General features: G+C 33.3%; 2 protein-coding genes across 2 annotated transcripts in view; both read right to left on the minus strand.

Moving 5' to 3' along the window:
* Nucleotides 1–610: 610 nt before the first annotated feature.
* LOC126890213 (uncharacterized) lies at nt 611–982 on the minus strand. The gene has a single exon (XM_050659067.1). It carries the CDS (start codon nt 980–982, stop codon nt 611–613), a length of 372 nt encoding a protein of 123 aa, XP_050515024.1.
* Nucleotides 983–1,715: 733 nt separating this feature from the next.
* The window catches only part of LOC126889358 (larval cuticle protein LCP-30-like), an 87,773-nt gene continuing 67,591 nt past the window's right edge, over nt 1,716–21,897 (minus strand). Inside the window, exon 4 of the mRNA XM_050657604.1 lies at nt 1,716–2,062. Within this exon, the coding sequence (XP_050513561.1) occupies nt 1,828–2,062 (235 nt within the window). The 3' untranslated portion in view covers nt 1,716–1,827. The remainder of the gene's footprint in view (nt 2,063–21,897) is intronic.

Consider the following 21,897-nt stretch of genomic DNA (forward strand, 5'->3'; position numbering starts at 1 on the left):
TATTGTAAAGATGAGGAGACTAAAGACTAAGTTTTCAATCTAATTACATATAAAATAACATAATGTTACTCTACATCCCACCAGACTGAAAACAATGGGAACCTTCTCTGGTTACACCTCCGAGGCTTCTACAATTTGCAAGCCGTAACGGATGCTGAGACTAAGGAAGATGAGGGAATTTTACAATTTATAATTCACGTCCCATCTGCTCAGCGCGGTAAAGTTCCAACGAGAATGGTCCCCTTCGTACTCCAATCAGAGTAAATGTAAATCAAAAATGAATAACCATTTTCAATTTCGTTGCAACACGAAACTACAGCCGCGCCATATTCTAGCCTAATCAGAGAGTGCCGCAAGCACCTCTACCGGTTTCGAAACTTATTAGTCTCTCATCAGGAGGCACATATGCTGCTCTCTCTGATCCAACCAAAACAAACCCCGGCGTGCAGTCACGGATTGCAACGAACGAAATGGCATAGGTGCCCTAGCGGCAACTGCTACCAAAAGACTAAGTTTTCAATCTAATGACATATAAAATAACATAATGTTACTCTACATCCCACCAGACTGAAAATAATGGGAACCTTCTCTGGTTACACCTCCGAGGCTTCTACAAGCTTCTCCGAGCTTGAAAATGGTTATTCATTTTTTTTTTGTAAAGATGTTTATTTAGACACTGCTTTTTTATGTTTTCTATGAGGTTCTTCGGAATGACTCCAGTAGTTGGAAGAATAATAGTTATTTTCTGGGTGCTTTCCATTCTCCATTGTCTTCTTATTTGTATTTCAAGATCTCTATATCTGGCGATCTTCTCGTTATGCCTAACATGCAGATTATTGTTGTTAGGTATCGCCACCTCTATTAATGTTCTTTGCCTAGTAAGTTTATTAACTGGTATGAGATCCGGTCTATTTTGTGCCACTGCTTGGTCTGTGAGCACAGTGAGATCCCCGTGTAGCTTGTAGTTGTCGTTTTCAAGCATTCTATCAGGGACGTATTGATAATAAGGTTTAGAGAAGTCCAAGTTTGGTAGTTAGTTCTTGGTGAAGAATTTTTCCTACTGAGTAATTGCGTTCGTTATAACCAGTTCCGACAAACGCCTGACTGCCTTCGGTAAGATGTTGGGTAGATTCTTGGGCTTGCCATCCATATCGGCATTTGTCGTTTTGGACCTGAGGATCTTTGACAATGTACTTCAGATAATTTCTATTTGGAATAACCTGATCCTGAATTGCAAGTAGCAAACCCTCTGTCTTGTGAAACATCTTTCCTGATACCAACCAATAGTTCGACGCTCTATTGTTGACATATTCTTTGTTGACCTTATTGAGATGCCGCACATGCAGTGGTTTACCCATCAAGGGGCGCATTTTTTCGTCCTTAGATAGGTGGTTTATGCGCGTTTCTTGTTCCCTCAGTTTAAGCGGCATTGAGTCATCTACTGCGCAGATTGCACGCAATTTACCACATGTCTGGAAAAGGGAAAAAGGGTGCCAAAATTGACATACTAAAGTTTTTTAAACAGTAAAAAAATTGCAAATGTTTTGCAATAACACTTGGGCAATAGTTCGCCCCACCTGGTAGTGGTACTAGGTGTTTTAAAATTAACCTCGTATTAGGAAGCTTGATTGAACGATTATTATAATTCTTACCAATTTTTTAAAAATGCGTATATTACAGAAATTATGTAAAATAATAAATATGTACAAAATACATTCTCTCATACTAATTTAATCATATTATAAAAATTATTTGTGATTTCAGTTTAAATTGATCTTAAAATTAGAAATAAATTACTAAAATATTAATTTAAAAAACATAAGAAAATTATTCTTTTAAATCTCTATTTAATGTTTCTAGAATCGCCTTTTGTAAGACAGGATGAAGATGATCTCCTTTTGGAATAAATCCGTTTTCATCAGCAGTGTATTCTACGTTATAAACTCTATTGTCAGCACCTGTATATTGGTAAAATCCTTTTGTTCTAATAGCTTCATTTTCTCGTCCACTATTGTAAATTTGGGCATTTTCTTCTCCTTTTATTTCATTTTCCGTCTCATACCTTAAAAAATTTAGAAATAGTTTTATTGTAATTGAAAATTGTACAATTTTATAGACAAATATTTAAAACCGTCGTAAAACAGAACAATAACAAATAAAATTTATTACATTAATCGTCATTATGAATAAAAAAAATAAGAATAATAATTATTAAGTAAAACAAAACAATATATTGCAAAATTTAAATAAATTGCAAATAATCAAACAGGCTTTGGCCACAGGGGCGATTTTTTACGGCGCGATAATTTACGGCTCCCATTGGTTTGACTACCTCCTCCACCAATTTTAGATGAAGGGATTTGTTGAAAAGATGAAATATTGTTACTAACTCATGCGTAAATTGTCTTCCCCGCACTCCACTGCTTGCCCGAACTCCGCTATCGCGTCGTTCGGGTCAACAGCAGTCTCGTGCGGGAAAGTATCACTTTCCGCACTAGTTAGGAAAATAACTATTTCAGTGCTTGTTAAACCTCATGTAGTACAGAAAACATATGGCATCAGTGGTACATTTATTATTTTAACTATTTATAGTGGGAAATAAGCCACAATATTATTAAAAAATGATTTTTATTAACGTTTCGACGCCCAAATCGGGTGCCGTTGTCAAAATACAAAATACTACTAATATAAACAAAAATGTTGTTGCTTAGTAAAAAAATTCTTCTAATAATTTATTTAATTTGACTCATTTATATCGGCAATTCAGATACATATGATACATTTTAAAGTAGAAGACTTTAAAATGATATTGCCAATATTTATGAGTTGCGTTCCTGGGACGACTTTACTGAAAGATAGTTCATTCGATTACATGAAATCAACCCCAACTCAAGAATATCCGTCACAAAAAAATCATAGCATGTGATCTGCCTTTAAAAAGACAACCACATGCAACGGTGACATTAAAATTCTCGCGTTAGAGATCTCATAGTAAATCACGAGGGAAAACCAGGAAAAACCTCGTGATACTATCCCGACATCGTAAGTATTGGTCTTACATTTAATTTACTCTCAAAATTAATACCAAATTCTAAATTACTTTGATATTAAATAATTAATATCAAAATAAGTATAGTCCTGAAAGAAACAGATAGTAAAAAGAGAAAAATCAAAGAAGCGGCTCTAATTGTGCTAAACGAAATCAATTGTGTCGCAAATTCCTCGGTGGAATGCAGTAGGATGTGGATACCCATACTGAAAGAGGAAGTCAATAGAAAGAAAATACCACAATTAGTAAGTCAATAGTCGAGTTAGTACATATTTTATATTTTAGTATTACTTATATATCCACGTATTATTGATATTATTTATAATTTAAACAAAATTATAGTAAAGTCAGAATTTGGTATTAATTTTGAGAGTAAATTAAATGTAAGGCCAAATACTTACGATGTCGGGATAGTATCACGAAGTTTTTCCTGGTTTTCCCTCGTGATTTACTATGAGATCTCTAACGCGAGAATTTTAATGTCACCGTTGCATGTGGTTGTCTTTTTAAAGACAGATCACATGCTATGATTTTTTTGTGACGGATATTCTTGAGTTGGGGTTGATTTCATGTAATCGAATGAACTATCTTTCAGTAAAGTCGTTCCAGGAACGCAACTCATAAATATTGGCAATATCATTTTAAAGTATTCTACTTCAAAGTGTATCATATGTATCTGAATTGCCGATATAAATGAGTCAAATTAAATAAATTATTAGAAGAATTTTTTTACTAAGCAACAACATTTTTGTTTATATTAGTAGTATTTTGTATTTTGACAACGGCACCCGATTTGGGCGTCGAAAAGTTAATAAAAAATCATTTTTTAATAATATTGTGGCTTATTTCCCATTATAAATAGTTAAAATTGTAAAAATGCCACAAGAAAATAGCTTCAAAGTACATTTATTATTTAAAAAGCCGAACCGATTTTGAGATAAATTATTGTTTTTAACTAGAAAGGAAATTAGTCGGGCGTTTCTGTCTCTCAATAATTTTTGAGAGTACCTACCGGTAGTAATTCGATAGGTCTATAATTGCAGGCATTAGATTTTCACCACCATTATAAAGAGGAAAAATGATGGCTGTCTCTAGGTACTCTGGAAATTTACCCTTCTCAAAAGTATTATGAGAAGGTGAGAATTTAAGTGATATGAGGACTTGTAACACATATTCTGGTATATTTGAGTACATTTTTATGGATAGTTTATCACTATTTATCAGTAAAACAGGAAGATTTGCTTTTGATACTATTGATTGTTTGGATCAGTTCAGATTTATCAACTGGTCTTGTGAAGAATGAATTCGAGACTTTTCCTGAATTAGTGAGATAGGAAATGGGATCTTCTTGTGGCAGAATAGTTGCTGTTATATTTTTACTCATATACATATAAGCAATTATAAGTATCCATTTAGATTTTCAGGGTCAGAAAGGGAAAAAGACTGAACTGTGTGAGTTTTATTTTGAAGGGTTATTGTGGACCAAGTTTCTTTTGCAACACTTTTAGAGCTTTCCAGACGATTTTGATAGTAGACCTTTTTAGCTGATTTAATAAGTTTTCAGATAGGTTGTCCTATACTTGGTGATATATTCAGTGACAGAGACGTTGGTAATAAATTTCTTGACATTGAGTACTGAACGCATATTCCTGGCTGATATAAGTCCATCGATTAAAGAAATTAATTTAAATTTAAAGAAGAACAAAGAAGAACGTTGCGTTAATTTGTCCTAGAAATGTTAAAATTAGTTTTAGATTAATTATTATAACAGCAAAAATTCCCAGTGCTTGGCTGTAAACCATAGTTTAAAAAACGATGGACGGAAGGGCCGCGCGAGAACTTTATCGTACGGATCTATTATCGTTATCGTATTAGATACTGGCATTCTATAAAAATAATAAAGTTACTCGTTATTTTGATATTTTAGAAACACCTTGTATACTTGAAAATATTTTATGGTTCTACGCATCATTAATTCCTGCATTTGAGAATATGTTCGATGCCATATTTCGGGGGGACACTATAGATGTATAAATTATTACATAAATCAATAGAATATCATGGTAGGTGAGCCCAAGCGGGGATTTTTGCAGTTACTCAAGCGCGTCAGATTATTACATGGAGAGAAACCTTGTACCCCGAAAATGTACCTCTACCATATATTGGCTCTTAATGCAGGGGAGTTGGTTAAGGGGGGCCGAAAAAAATATATCCTTAGAAAAACTCGAAATCGTCATATTAAGATACGGTAAGTTCAGTACATGCAAAACAGTGTATATTTCAAAAATCTGACCCAAATCTGAGTCCCAAAATTTCACAAGAAAAAAGCGAATATTTCGCGAAATATAAAAATCTATCGAATGATACCAAACACGACTTCTCACGGAGGGGGGGGGGGTAAATTTAATATTTTAAATACGAATCCCGCGATATTTCGCGAAATAAACATCAGATCAAAAAACTGAAAAATACACTTATTCAATATTTTTGAAAAATCTATCCAATAGCACCAAACACGAACCCCCACGGAGGTGGGGTGGGGGTTACTTTAAAATTTTAAATGGAGCCCCCATTTTTTATTGCAAATTTGGATTCCTTACATAAAAATAAGTAACTTTTATTCGAAACATTTTTTCGAATTTTGGATAGATGGCGTTATAATCTAAAAAAAAACGATTGTTGGAAACAGAAAATTAAATTTAAAATGGACAAGTCCCCAATAAAATGGAAAACTTTACTTAACTTTTTTTGGTTTTAGGGCCTAACTTTAAAGCGCTTGAGTGACCGCACATTTAGCATTCTTTGCTTCCCTACCATTATAGTCATACTTTTATTTCAAATTAGTTAATTTTTCTGAGAAATTAATAGTTTACAGTATTTGCATTTCATTCTATTTCTATTACGCCAGTCAATGCGCGAGATTAAGAACAAGATATTACCTCCGAATTCTATCCTACTGCATGGATTTTAATGAAATTTTGGGAGTAGCCCAATCTCCTAATTCAAAGTCTATCCTATATTATACTATGGCGCTTTTATCATATGGGCGGTTCCCACTACTTCTCGGGGGTGGAACATTTTTATTTTCGAATTACATGGAGAAAAAGGAAGATTTTTAAGAAAATTTAAAAATGCATTTTATAATTTGATCACATTTGTTACAAAAATCATTCATTTTAAACCCGTTCAACTTTTTAAAAGTAGAAATAACACTGTATTAAAAGGTATTGCAGAAGAAAAACAATGCATTGAAATTCTAGTGGATGAGGGGTTAAATGTATGTACTTCTCATTTTTCCTTAAAGTACATTAGTCATATATTTTTTGCACCATATCTCGCTTAGTTTGAATGTAACCGACATTTAACGGTGCTCGCTTTAAATGCCTTTTTAAACACTACAAAAGGCGTTGGTAGCATTATAGACCCAAAACCTACCATTCCTCTGTTATTTCAAGTTGAATACACCAATTTGAGCATTCACCAGAAAACAAACTCTTTTCACCTACCATATCTCTTTTGTATTATAAATAGAACATTTACAAAGTAACGAATCTCTTTGTTATTTATAATCTAAAAAATGTTTTATATAGTGTTTTTAGTTCGATGCATAGTTTTTAAGGTATTCACAAAAAACCGTCCGAAAAGGTGTCATTTTTCAATGAAAATGGCCAATTTTCAACTACGCATAACTCAAAAAGTATCGAGTTCTCAAAAACAAGTATAGACCAGTTTTTGCTTAGAAATAGGTTCTCTAGCCACTTCCGTGCTTATTTTGACCAACAAAATTTCCACCCCCTTGAAGTGGTGGGAACCGCCCCAAGATAAAAAGCGCCATAGTATATAGGGTAGATTTTGTTTCTTGAGCTATTCCCTACTTACTGTGAAAATATCAAGTGCATCGATGTAGTAGGATGAAATTCGGAGCCAAATACCCTCATTGACTGCCCTATAATAATGTTCTGCTACTATCGCGTGAGAGAGGACACACACAAGATTATAGCAAAATTTCTATTTACTGTAACTTTTCGAGATTTTGAGCTCTATCAACCAGTTTTATGTCATTGGAAAGGTAAATTTACATTCTTTCAAAATATGTAAAAATATACAAGGCGTATCTAGAAAAAATAAGATTTTTTTTTCATTTCCGGTTCAACCGGAAGCCATATTTTGGGTAAGATTTATTGTGATAATAGATAATAAATACCATATATATGTCTGCAAAATTGCAAATTTTAGTTTCTATTACAAAGGAAGTTACGGGTACTCAAATATTTTTTTATAAAAAATTCATAACTCCCCTCCTATGGGGAGTTAAGAAATCTGACTAATCTCATTCAATTTACCGACAGGATATCAAAATTATATCAAAAAATAAACAAATTTCTTTGAGCCATTTTTGAGAAAATCTTGTTCAAATTTATGTCAAAATTTGACCCCCTAAATACAGGCAACCCATAACTTTTTCTGAAAAACGATAGTATTCTTCTTATAGCCCCATCTTTAGGATATATAACAACTTTTTCAAATTAAACTTATCTTTAACAAGTTTTCTGATAAGTATGGAAATGTGTCGGGTGGGCGGTCGGCCATGTTGGCCGCCATTTTGAATTTGGAAATAATTCCGTATTTCTATTTACCTATCGATGAGCTAACTTTTAGTTAAATTTCATTCATTTCGGTCAAAATTTGCAAAAATGGGTCCCAAATAACCCCCCTATTTCGGCCCCCCTTTGAGAGGTTTTTTTTAAAAGCTTAGTTTCTCGACAAAATTCTCTTAAACTTACTCATACCGAATTTCATCAAAATCGGTCCGGTAGTTTTTGCTGGGCGATAGCGACATACGTACGTACGTACATACATAAGTACGTACATACATACGTACGTACATACTTCCGACATGTTTTTTTATTTGCTTTTTAGACTCAGGGGGTCTCAAAACGTCGAAAAAAAGTGAAACCTGAAAAAATTTTTTTTGCACGATCCTATAACTTTATCTATTATACTATACTATGTATGTAGTACGATAAAGTAAAACAGTTAACTGGTAACTTTTCTCAGACTCTTATGTCTAGTTATATACACATTTAAAAAACAATCAAAAAATGCTTAAGAGCACAGGCGCCAATATTTTACGGTCATCCCTACTTTTTCTTGGTTTACACGGCAAATTACGTGTAGTAAAATTTTCACTGGTGTGGATATGTACATAAAGATTATTTGACAGTGACATTGTCACCAATAACTTAGAGATGACTTTTGAATGTTCTTGGATAACCGTTACTTGTATAATTGCATAAATTATTAATTCAGTTAATTAATAGGATATTTTTTTCACTAACTATGTATTCAGTGATTAAAATAATTTATACTAGGTATTTTATACAATAATACCTAATACTTAATCGAAAAAAGAGGAAAATTTATAAAGTGATTTTTTTAATAATACATATTGTTACTATGGAACGCTTAGATAAAATTTGAACCTATTTAATAACAAAATATTTGGATCACAGAATATATCCTAGTGTATTCTCTGCTTGGAATCTTTCATAAATAATAAACAATAAATAACTTTTTATTAATTTTACGTTTTAAATCAATTATTTATCAAATACACTATCGATATTATTTAATAAACAACTCAAAATATTCCCGAAGCCGTGCCAAATATCTAAAATTTTCACTCTCTGACTGACACCATGCTGACAATATTCTATTCGACTGAGTGCGTTGTATGACAAACATAGATTTGGAAAATATTACCACGGATATTGTGTTCATTTTTTTTTAATCCTGAAAAAACCAATAAATATTTTTGAAAAATTTAAACGCAGAATGAATTCTAAATTATTACCGAGGGCCGAAAGTCCCTCGAGACATAAATACTAGAGACTAGAATACATAAAAATTTTATTTTGAATGAGATATTTGAAATTAAAAATCACACTAAACTTTCTCTTAGTTTTTCACCCCTGTAACTTATTAAAATAAACATTATAGAAGTTCTCAGGGACTTTTGCCCTGGCTAATAACGTAATCTTTCATTCTACATTTACATTTTTCAAAAATACTTATTAGTTTTCTCAGGATTCGAAAAAAATTTAAAAACATGTGAATAGCATTGAAGCAGAAACTACCCCTGCAGAGACTACCCGGCAGAAACCGATCCCCTTTGGTCTGATAAAATCAAAATCGTTATTTTGTTTCAATTTTAATTTTTACAACATTTAAAATAAAATTCAAAGGTGTTTAAACATTTTTTTCTACAACCGTGTTAAAAATGCAATTTTTAGCACTCCATACGAGCGTTAAAAATGCTAGTTTAAAGGCACTAGTGCTTTAAAAAACTTTTAAGGCACTGCAGTTCGTATTGACCGTATATGCAGTTTTGATGTAATGTCAAAAAAATATAAAATTGGAATGTCAGTCAAGTTCAAATAAAATTTTTTGTAGATATTATCCTGTAATTACGTTTGTAGAAAAAATATTGTATGATATGCGTGTTAAAAAGTACATTTTTAAGGCACTCATGTGAATTGCAGAACTCGTTTTCGCTCATTCTGCAAACTTTCACGTGCGTGCCTTAAACGTGTACTTTTAACACTTATATCATAAATAACTATTAAAGTGGGTATATTCAAATGCTCAATTGTTCACTGATCCCATCGAAAACGTTTTAAAAAACGTTTTTGTGCACGTCCAATCATGTGAGTAAAATTAGCCTTAAATTTTATTTGCTTTTATAATTTTATTTAGTACAAAAATATTTTTTATGATAATAGGTAGTCTAAGATCTTAAAGGTAGCTACATATATTATATGTACAATTCATTGTAAGAAATTGCTGTATTAGTTTCATTTGAGGGATATAAATATAGCAAATATTTTATGGCTACAGTGTTACACGAATTTGCTGATAACTTGTCAGATATCCAGGATATAGCGAACTTGGCGATGAAATGGAAGGCAAGGTTGAAGAAATTAATTTAGAAGACCACAACAGCGACCTATGGAAATACAGGTGTGATTATTCATTATACATTGTCGAATATAAGGAAAATATTAGGAAATAAGAGTACTAAAGCAACACCAGGTAATTAGTACTAGGCATAAACATAAAAAAGAACACAAAATAACATGGATGATACCAGGAAGAATGGATGAAAACCAAATAGATCATACTCTAATTTCGAAAAAGTGGACACGAATAGTACAAGACGTAAGGTCATATAGAGGGGCAAATGCGGACACTGATCACATATTGTTGATAGCAAAACTTAAGATGAAAATAATCAAAGCAAATAATCATAAGGAAAGAAAAATGAGGAAATGGAATATAGCCAAACTGAAAACGCAAGAAAAAAAGCAACAATATACAGAACAACTGGAACAGAAACTGGGCAGGTACGAGAACATAGAAAAAGAAGAGGAATGGAAAACCACTAAGAACAGCATAATAGAGACAGCAAAACATATAATAGGATTGAAAAAAACAAAGAATCGAAAGATTGGTTTGATGACGAATGTCACCAAAAAAGTCAATTGAAGCACCTCGCAAGAAACAAATGGCTACAGAGTGCCGAACAGGAACAATTGGACCAATATAGAAAAGAAAAACAAGAATCATTGAAACTCTATAGAAGAAAGAAGAACACATGGATCATTGAACAAATGCAAGAATTAGAATCGAATAATAAAGACAACAAGAAATTGTTCGAATACATAAAACAACAATACAACACCAAAAAAAAACTCACAAAAATAAACAAAAAAGATTGGGAAAAACACTTCACGAACCTACACAAAAACAACAACAAGGCAGATTCAGAGGATGAGGATATAAGAGATAACAGAGATGAAAAGGAAGGTGCACCTACTTATCAGGAATTCATGGAGGTACTAAAACAACTAAAAGTAAACAAAACGTCAGGGCCAGATGAAATCAACAACGAACTGATCATCAACGGAGGACAGGACCTCACGAAGAGAATGCACAAGTTAATGGTTACAATTTGGAAGGACGAAAGCATGGCCATAGAATCGAAAAATGGGCATATCGCACCAATCTTTAAGAAAGGAGATCCAACTAAGTGCTGCAACTACAGAGCAATTATGCTACTAAATACAACGTATAAGATATTGACCACAATTATAAGAAACCGACTAAATCAATACACAGAAAAAATTATAGGACCATACCAACAGGGCTTTAGAAAAGGAAGATCAACAATAGATGCAATACACGTCCCAACACAAACAATTGAAAAAAGCTATGAACATGACATAGAATTACACATACTATTCATCGATTTCCAACAGGCCTTCGACAGCATATACAGACAACAATTATTAAAAGAAATGAAAAAAATGGAGATACCGGCAAAATTAATAAGACTAACTAGAATGACAATGAAAGACTCAACAGCAAAAGTTAAAACAAATGAGGGAGATACAAACGACATCAAAATAGAACTTGGGGTAAGACAAGGAGACAGTCTGTCAACGACACTATTCAATATCGCTCTAGAAGGAATAATTAGGGACACAGGCCTGAAAAAGACAATTATTCAAAGCTCAACACAGATCATAGGATATGCGGATGACCTAGGACTGATAGCACGAGATAAAAAAAGACTAGAAGAGGCACTTTTAACCCTTGTAAGAGAAGCAAAGACGAGAGGATTAATAATCAATCAGAATAAAACAAAATACCTTATAAGCACAAGAGACAATGTAAATAGAATAACAGAAATAAAGATAGGTGAAAATACATTCCAGAGAGTAGATTCCTTCAAATACCTGGGGGTGATGGTGGACGGCAAAAACGGAAGGAGTATAGAGATAAACGAGAGAATTAAAGCAGGTAATAGAGTATATTGGAAATACCACCGACTACTCAAGGACAAAAACCTGAGCAAAAAAGAAAATCAAAAATATATACAGTAGAAATTAGACCACTGATAGCCTATGGAGCAGAAGTAATGTGCCTTACGAAAAAGACGAAGAAAAGTTAAGAATAAATGAGAGAAAAATTTTGAGAAGAATACATGGCCCAGTGATGACAGAAACAGGGGAATATAGAAGGCTGATGAACCATGAAATACTAAATATAACTGAAGGAGAAGATATAGTAAAATTCATTAAAGCAAAAAGACTCAGATGGTTTGGACACACACAAAGAAGAGGGGTAGAAGAACTGATCAGGAAGATAGTGAACTTGACACCACTAACAAATAAACCAAGACAAAGACCAAAAAAGAGATGGGAAGATCAACTGCTAGACGATATATCAAAGATGGAAATTGCAAACTGGAGAGAAAAGATTCAACACCGGAGTGAGTGGAAGAAGATAGTAGAGAAGGCAAAAAACATCACAACCTATGACCGATGACCTAAAGGAAACTGCGGACTAATCCACCGCGTGAAATGAATTATAAGAGCTCATAGTATTTGAGCGACCTATACTCTAATAAGAGTGAACGGTCCATATATTTATATATAAAGCAACACCAGGTAAAATCAAAAAGGATCAGCAAAAATGTCTCCACTAAATTCTAAATTGACGAAAGACTGATATGTTGTAGAATAATATTTTATTTTTGTACTTGTTATAAATAATAGTATATTACTTTATGAGGCGGAGAAGCATAGTGAGGCGCGTAATAGAGGGCAAGTCAAGAAAAGTCGCTTCTTTGCCGAATAAAGTATACTATTTTTTCTTCAAACGTAGCAATTTTCAACCATAAATAGTACAATTCATACGCTATTTTTACTCGAAATTAACTGTGACAACTATCAAAGTCGTTACTAGATGTTAGAAATTAAAATAATTAAGTCGTCGGAATGATTGCTGAAAGTTGTGCTCGACCATCAGTATCATCAACAATTACCAATGCGTATCAAGAGTCGGGAACATTTTTGCACGGTTTCAATTTTGAAAATGCCTTATTAACTAATTGTACTTTTAATATTACTATAAATAAAAATGATGTTTAATTGTTGTTAATGACATTTGTATTGTTGCTTTGTGACATGTTTCATATTGTTGCCATGACAACATTTTTCCCTCCGCCGTAAAGAAATGGGAAAAAAACTGCTGCCGGCGGAGACATCAAACTTTGACAGGATCAAGTTAGATAAGTAATGTCATCATTATTTGACGTTTGAAGAAAAAAGATTTTATTTACCTATATCAACTTTTTAATTATTTGTAATAATGATAAGTATGTATCTTTTTAATTTAATTTATACATTTTTCTGCCGCCCCGCGCCCTCTCTTGTGATTTTTAAAAGCGCGCCCGCACAAGTGTTAAAGACTAGATAAATTTATTTACTAAGACCAATGGAAATACAGTGGTATCTCGATATACGAGCGTCCTATTATACGAGTGTTTTGAGATACGAGCTGCCGAGCGAGCGATGTTTTGCTTTGATATGAGAGCAAAATTTGAGACAAGAGCAACCGATTTTTATTAAAATTCATGCCTCTTTTTGACTACCTACTTCTAACTTGAAGGAGGTGATAAAGGGTATAATGCCAGCTAAGGGCGTTACAATAATTTCCAAGCTCCGGACGTCTCTCCATGAAAAGATGGAGAAACTAATGATGGTGCGGGTGACAGAGCAGCAGCTTCGAGGAGGAACCTTAACACAAAGCATCATATTATGTGAGAAGGCACGAGCGATTTATGAAAGGGAGGAAGAAACAAACCTCTTTGGAAAGTTTTTTAAACGAGCTGCAGATGAAAATGAGCAAAATGTGACGAAAAAAAAAAAGCGAAGACCACTGACGAAAATTAAGCGCTTCCGTAAGCACCTCACTTTTTCTTATGTTTTTACAGAATATGTATGTATTTTTTGTTATTGATAAATAAATGGTTCTTCTTGTAAAAACATTTTTCTTAATTAAAAACACCTAACAAAAACAATTAAAGTGATTTTTTTGGGACTGGAACGGATTACTAACATTTTAGTTAATTTCAATGGGGAAAATTGCTTTGACATACGAGCAATTTGACATACGAGCAAGGTTACGGAACTAATTACCCTCGTATGTCGAGGTACCACTGTACTAATTTAAAAAAAAACTACATTAAATGCTCAAAATGCTCGTAATTCACATCTTAATAATATCCTGACAATAGTAGTCTATAGCAGCGGTTCTCAACCTTTTTGAGTGATGTACCACCTACAGTTATTTTTATTATTTTTGGTACCACCTATATTTTTAAATTGTAAAATCAATACTTACTAAGTACTACTATTTTAATTTTTTCTGTGTTTTGTGTACCACCGCCAATAATGATATGTACCACCAATGGTACATGTACCACAGATTGAGAACCTCTGGTCTATAGGACTATTTATATATTAAAATAAATATAGGCAGTCTATTAAAAAGTCGATGACGCCATAAGTTCTACCAATACAACTGAAAAAAATGGATATGCAACAAAAAATTAAAATTAAAAAACAGAAATTGGCCCATATTGTGTTTACCAAACCGTATCATGAGCAAAACTATGAGTTTTATGCGTTGCTTTTGGAACACACTGTATTGTATAATAAACTATCTACATATTATTAATTATTATCATTTATTTGCTTGATAAAAAAATGGTACTAAAATTTGGACAATATGAATTTAGTTTTAGAATTTTATGAAAAAAAGTTTATTAATAGCAAGCTGAAAATTGAAATAAATTAACGGTGTCTAGTCGGACAAACTTTGATGTATGGGAACACTGGACAAGGAAACTTTTATTTGTGGAACGTGATTTTAATTATGGAACGTGTCATTCAGACAATTTTATGATTGTGAAAGCTAGCAGGTTGTTTTATTCTTCTTCTTTTTTCTCATAATCCTTAGTGCCCTTCAGGGCGTCGGATGTCGGGTTCCGCCTTTTATCCATTTCTTCCAATCGCTTCTATTGGTGGCCAGGTTCTTCATATCTCTCATACACATGTGTCTCCTTTCACCTATATCCTGAATCTGGTCCATCCATGTCTTCCTCGGCCTTCCCTTTTTCTTTTCTTTCCCATTTTGGCTTTATGCACCTTCTTTGTAACTCTTTTTTGTTCCATTCGTTGTATGTGTCCAAACCAGCTTAATAGTTTCTTTTCGATCTCCTCATTATCGGTTCTTGTTCCAGCTCTCTTCTTATATCCTCATTTCTGAATCTATCAAACTTCGTAACTTTAGCTATTCTTCTCATGTATTTCATCTCGGTCGCGTTTATCATTGATTCACCTTTCTTTTGCACAATCCATATTTTTGCCTTATATGTCATTATCGGATTTACTATGTTGTTATATACTCTAAGTTTAGTTTTGTTGTTTATTTCTGACTTTCCAAAAATTGTATTATTTAAAGAGTAATACAGGTTAGTTGTCTTCTTCAGTTTATTACTTATTGCCAAGTCCGTTTTCCCATCATCTCTTATTATATTTCCCAAATATTCAAAAGTAGATACGTATTCTACTACTTGTTCCCTTACTATTATATTGGTATTCCTTTCTTTTTTCTTATCTTCATTTATTATCATAAGTTTTGTTTTGTTGAGAGTTATTTCCATTTTTAAATTCTGTATCTCTTTTTGCTAAATAACTATTAATTTTTGCATTTTCTGTACTGTGTCTGTGATTAAAACTATATCATCAGCCTATAGAAGGGAGTTGATCTTTATTGGGTTGTTTTATTCAATAGCAAAATTTATATAATATATCAAAAAATGTTGGTCCGACAAATAAAGTGGACATTTTAATAAGTCCGACACATAGAACATGTCAAATGAAAGGAAATATACTGGCCGACAAAATACATGAGACGTTTTCGTAGTCTGACGTTCGAAACCTGTAACCTGTTCCACAATTTAAAATTCCCTGCTCCAGTGTTCCCGTACATCAAAGTCTGCCCGACTAGACACCGTTAAGCTACTAATAAATAAATGTTCAGCTTGCTCTTAATAAACTTTTTTGGTACGCGGATCCAGACCTAATTTACTTTATTAAATTGTAATTAAATTTATTCTGAAGAAATTTTCCTATAAATCAATAATTATTTGTAAATGATGTTTAGGTGCTACGGTAAAGACAATTTAATATTATCGTTGATTTATCCTCACGACTTGAATATATAATAAATAATGTATACATTTTAATTAAAACAATGTATTCTTGTCGGTAAAATGAAAGAGCTTTTTAAATGTTAACACTCGTGAGAAATATTATAAAAATAATGAGAGTATTTTTATACAGGGTTGGGATAAAATATAAAAATAACTCTATACATAAATATTTATATCCTTAAAACAAAAACGATGCTACTTATGAACTTTATGCTAATTTGTTACCACTCTACGGGAAAATATCCATAACATATTTAATTTAAAAGGGGGACCCTGTATATTTTTGCAGGTTTTAAAAGAATTTCTTATTTCTAATTTATACACATCAATTTTTGGTATTGTAAAAACGAGAAATAAATCACTTTATGATTAAAGGATAGGTAGATTTTAGCGGCTTCATATCAAAAACAGACACGTGTAAAAAAATTAAAATTTAGTTAGCAGTGGTTTCTTACAGAATTTTCCTGTTCTTTTCAACGGTGATGATAGTTTTTTTTAAACACGGACGCAAATACGTTATTTTTATCTTCACAGTTGAATGTTCGTTTAAAAAAGGGACTCCTGCTATAAAGGTTTATTTCAAAAACCGACATCTCGCCAACAGCCCCAATGAGAATGCTGTATTGTGATCACATGCCTGAGAAATCAACAAATTTAATCAACTACAAAATACGAAGTGAGATTTTCATAAAAAGAATAATAGCAGTTGTCAGCATTACACCTAAAGGTAGAAAGGCTTAGGACTAAGAAGAAGAAGCAGTTGTGTACAAAAAAACCAATTTATCTCAATTTTTCTTACATGGCACATGTCCGTCTTTGATATGAAGCCACTCATTTATTTACAAGCCTAATAGGCCTAGATCCCGCGTACCAAAAAAAAGTTGATCAATAGCAAGCTGAAAATTTGTTAATAGCGTAACAGTGTTTAGTCAGACAAACTTTGATGTACGGGAACACTGGAAGAGGGAAAATTTTAATTGTGGAACAGGTTAATAGTTTCGAACGTCAGACTACGAAAAGGTCCCATGTATTTTGTCGAACAGAACTTCCAATTGATTTCTTATCCTTTCATTACACTTTAATGCAAAAATCAACATAAAGTTAGCTATAGAATAAACTTAAAAACAACCTGCTAGTTTTCAAAATCATAAACTTGTCAGGATGACACGTTCCACAATAAAATCACGTTCCACAATTTATTAAGACTTCCCCCATTCCAGTGTTCTCATATGTCAAAGTTTGTCCGAGTAGACACTGTTATACCATGTATTAACAAATTTTCAGCTTGCTATTAATCAACTTTTTTTCTGTATAATATTCGAAACGAAGGACGGATTATCAATGAAATTCAATATGTTTAGACATTCCATAAGCCGCCAAAGATAAACTGTTTCACATAGATAAGCTTTTCGTCCAGATAAACTGGACGAAAATGATTGAACAAGTGAAATTTAAGGTTTTAATAATTTTCTACTTTAATGACAAAAACAGGAAGTTCATTTGCGGAACCGAATTCCAAGTTATTTTGCACAGCATATTTGAAATATTATTTCGTTAAAACATCTCATTTTTGTTGACAAAAAAATATATTAATTGGTCTGGACTAAAGTACAGTTCTGTTGATCTTAGAAGAGATATGTTAATATTAACATTCACACAAACTATGAATGGCATATGTTGCCAAACTGAATGTTGTTATATTTGGTGTAAATTTTTCAGTGGATTCTCGCGCCGACTATACGCGGGATCCAGGTGTATAATAAGAATAATAATTAAAAAAACAATTCAAATATTTGAAATGCAAAACCCTTCGATGATAATGAGAAACCGCTCCATCTTGTTAAAACCAAAAAGCTATGCTATAAGCTTATTTTGGACAATTTCTATCCAAACATTAAACTTTTTGGATGCTAATAATAATAATATCGTATTGCATTTTTCCGGAGAGATCCTTTCGGATTGTTCCGGAGCCAATTGCATCTTTAAGGGCAAAAATAGACGAACTACTCTGCAGCGCCACGCTGTAGATCGACAAAGTTGTTTCCGAGGATTAGCCGGAAATTCTTGTAAATTAAAAGTACCATCCCAGACGAGCGATTGTGGCTGGCCACAAAAAATATATTCTTTATGTGCCTCTATATTGTGGTCACTGATCTCTACTTATTTCGTACAAAAAGTCGCATTTTGCGCACGAGCTGTAATAGCTATTTATGTATCAAGTATAATAGAATACCCGGAGGTATTCCAATTGAACTCATTAAGCACAGCACGACACAGGCAAAAGAAATTTTAGTTGAAATATTCAACGGATGCCTTTCAGGCAATAGTGGCGTGCCCTCTGAGTGGAAAAACTCCATAACTACCCCTATATACAAAAAGGGTGGTAGAAAAAATTGTAATAATTACAGAGGCATTAGTGTGACCAGCTCAGTTGGAAGACTGTACGGACGAATAATAAAGAAACGGATAGAAAAGGAGTGGCAAGATTCCGAAGAACAAAGTGGATTTAGGGCAGGTAGATCATGCACAGATAACATTTTCTGCATAAGGCAATTACTAGAAAAACGTTCTGCTAGAAATCTAGAAACTCACATGGTATTTGTAGACTTAAAAAAAGCATACGATACCGTTCCCAGAGAAAAAATGTTTGAGGTATTACAACAAACCACTTTAAATAGAAAATACATCCAAACAATAAAAGATCTCTATGCTAATGCAACAACAGCAATTAAAATTGGAACGAAACTTTCAAATACCTTTGAAACTTCGAAAGGCCTTTTGCAGGGATGCTGTCTGTCGCCCACTTTATTTAAAATTTACCTTACACATGTGTTAAAATATTGGACTAGGAAATGCCAAACAATGGGGATACCAGTAGGAGATTCTTATTTGTATACGTTGCTATTTGCTGACGACCAAGTTGTGATTGCTGCTGATAAAGATGACGCCAGTTACATGATTAGAAAATTGAAAGAGGAGTACCAAAAATGGGGTTTGGAAATGAGCATGGAGAAAACTGAATACCTTGTAGTCGGAGGTGATACTGAAGACTTAGAATTAGAAGGGGAATACATAAAAGGATGTGATGAATTTAAATATCTAGGTTCAATTTTTGACAAAAACTCCACATGCGATCAAGATATAGAATATCGAATAAGCCAAGGAAGAAAAGCTATAAAACAGCTAAATGGCATTTGGTGGAGTACAGGACTGCAGAATCAGACAAAGAAAAAAAATCTACCAAACTATCGTGGAAGGAATTGTCCTGTACAACTCGGAAGTGTGGGAAGTAAAAGACCGACAAAATAAAAGACTTCAAGCTTTAGAAATGGACGCGCTTAGAAGAAGCTGCAGAATATCTAAACTGCAGCATATCCCAAACGAAGAAAAAAAGAAAGAATGGAAGTAGAAAAGGATATTATAGACAGAATAGAACAAAAAAGATTAATATGGTACGGGCATGTCCAGAGAATGGGACCAACAAGATGGCCCAAGAAAATGATCCAGTATGTACCACCCGAGAGAAGAAAAAGAGGCAGACCGAAGAGAACATGGATACAAGATGTAGAGAAAGCAATGAACAGTAGACAACTCAACGAGGAAGATATTCGTGACCGAAAAGCATGGCGAATAGGATGCGGGAAACGGCGAATGCTGTAGAACACCCGATATATATATGTATCAAGTGCATTAAATAGATGTTTTGTTTATACCCTGATGTTTATACCCTAAGAGCGACAAGATTATAATATGTCGCCAGAGGGTATAAACATCTAATAATGCACGTGGTGTATACAAAACTGTATTAGTCTAAGAGCTAGTGAACCCTCCGACTAACGGTCTTCCTGTAAGGCTAGAAATTTGTATAGTGATAATTCATAGCACACAAGGCGTAAAAACCATGACCTGGCAGGCATCAGCCGTGCACGTGTATCTACCAGGTGAATCGAAAAGTGCATAGTTTAGGGGAAAAATAAACTTTCCCCTGTAAAGTTTAAATTTAAGTATGAGTTTGAGTAAGTCATTTAGATGAAATTTGTACAATGACAGGCGATTCTGAAGAGCATAAGACCTTGCCAGGCGAGGGGAAGGATTAGGGATTTTCCTAAAATTATTTTTTTCGCATCGAAAAAAGTTTTTTTAGGTTTTTTGAATCATTCCAAACAGAAAAGGTCTTTAGTGTTTTTTCTCTTAGTTTAATAGTTTTTGTTATATAAGCGATTATACATTTAACTAAAAATTTTAATATTGCCAAGGTAGGTAGATATTCTTTAAACATTGACTGATAAAATCCCGAAGAGTTTTTTGCAATACAATATCGAAAACCCCTTTGTTTTTTAATTACTAATCAAGCGGGCGCGACACTGTAGTATAAGTGAGGACGTTTGAGTTTGCATAAGTTCATTATCTCGAGAATGGGCAAATTTGAAGAGAAATCCTCAGACAGGTCGATTTTTATTTTTAAATTAGGACTTTTTAGCATATATATAATACTAGTGACGTCATCCATCAAAAGATCAACGACATATCCTGGTGCAGATATCGGTTCAGACCATAACCCTCTAATAGCTGACATCCAAGTGAAGCTCAAAAAAGTCGAAGAAAACCCCAAAACACCAAAATTACATATATCAGCATCCAAAAAAACGCTAATAGAAAATGACCTGAATAATCAGCTAAAGAATTCAACAAATGAAAACAGTACAGAAATATGGAACACGTTTAAAGGTCTTACCTGGAAAGTAATGGAAAAATATACGACAACGATGCAGAGGCACAAAAAACAACAATGGATGACTGATGAAATCCTGGAATTGATGGAGCAGAGAAAAAACTGAAAGATAACAAAACAGAATACAAATAAAAACAAAAACTAATTAAACAAAAAATAAAGGTAGCTAAAGAAAAATGGATGGAGGATAAATGCAAGGAATTAGAAAAGTTGAATGAAAAACATGATACGTTTAATATGTTTAAAAAAGTTAGAGAAGTAGCTGGTCTTTATTATAAGAAAACTCCACATACTATAACCGATTCGTCGGGAAAAATGATAATAGACGAACACGAAATCCGAACTACCTGGTATAATTATATAAATGAACTGTATAATGATGATAGACCCGAAGAACTGGACACTTTAGACGAAGGTGAAGGACCAGAAATACTAAAATCAGAAATACAACATGCTATAAAATTGGCAAAAAACAAGAAAGCCGTTGGTCCCGACAACATACCTACAGAAATGTTAAAGCTCATAAATGAGGAAAACATTGGAATACTAGTCAAACTTTTCAATGATGTTTATTCGACTGGTGATATCCCTGAAGATTGGTTAAAGTCCGAATTCATAACCCTACCAAAAAAACAACGTCCGAAAAACTGTAGCGACTATAGAATGATAAGCCTTATGAGCCACACCTTGAAAATCTTTCTACGTATCATCCACAGTAGAATCAGAGATAAATGTGAAGAAGACCAGGATGAAACACAATTTGGCTTCAAAAATGGACCGGGAACCCGGGACGCACTCTTTGCACTAAATGTGTTATTGCAGAAATGCCGAGATCAAAGGAAAGACGTCTTTGCTGTATTTATTGACTATGAGAAGGCCTTTGATCGAGTAGAACATCACAAATTAATTAAAATACTAAAGGATAAAGGAGTTGATAGTCAAGATGTACGAATCATAGAAAAATTATACTGGCGTCAAACAGCGACAGCT

This window comes from Diabrotica virgifera, chromosome 8 (genome assembly GCF_917563875.1).
Source record: "Diabrotica virgifera virgifera chromosome 8, PGI_DIABVI_V3a".
In the NCBI taxonomy this organism is placed as follows: Eukaryota; Metazoa; Arthropoda; class Insecta; order Coleoptera; family Chrysomelidae; genus Diabrotica; species Diabrotica virgifera.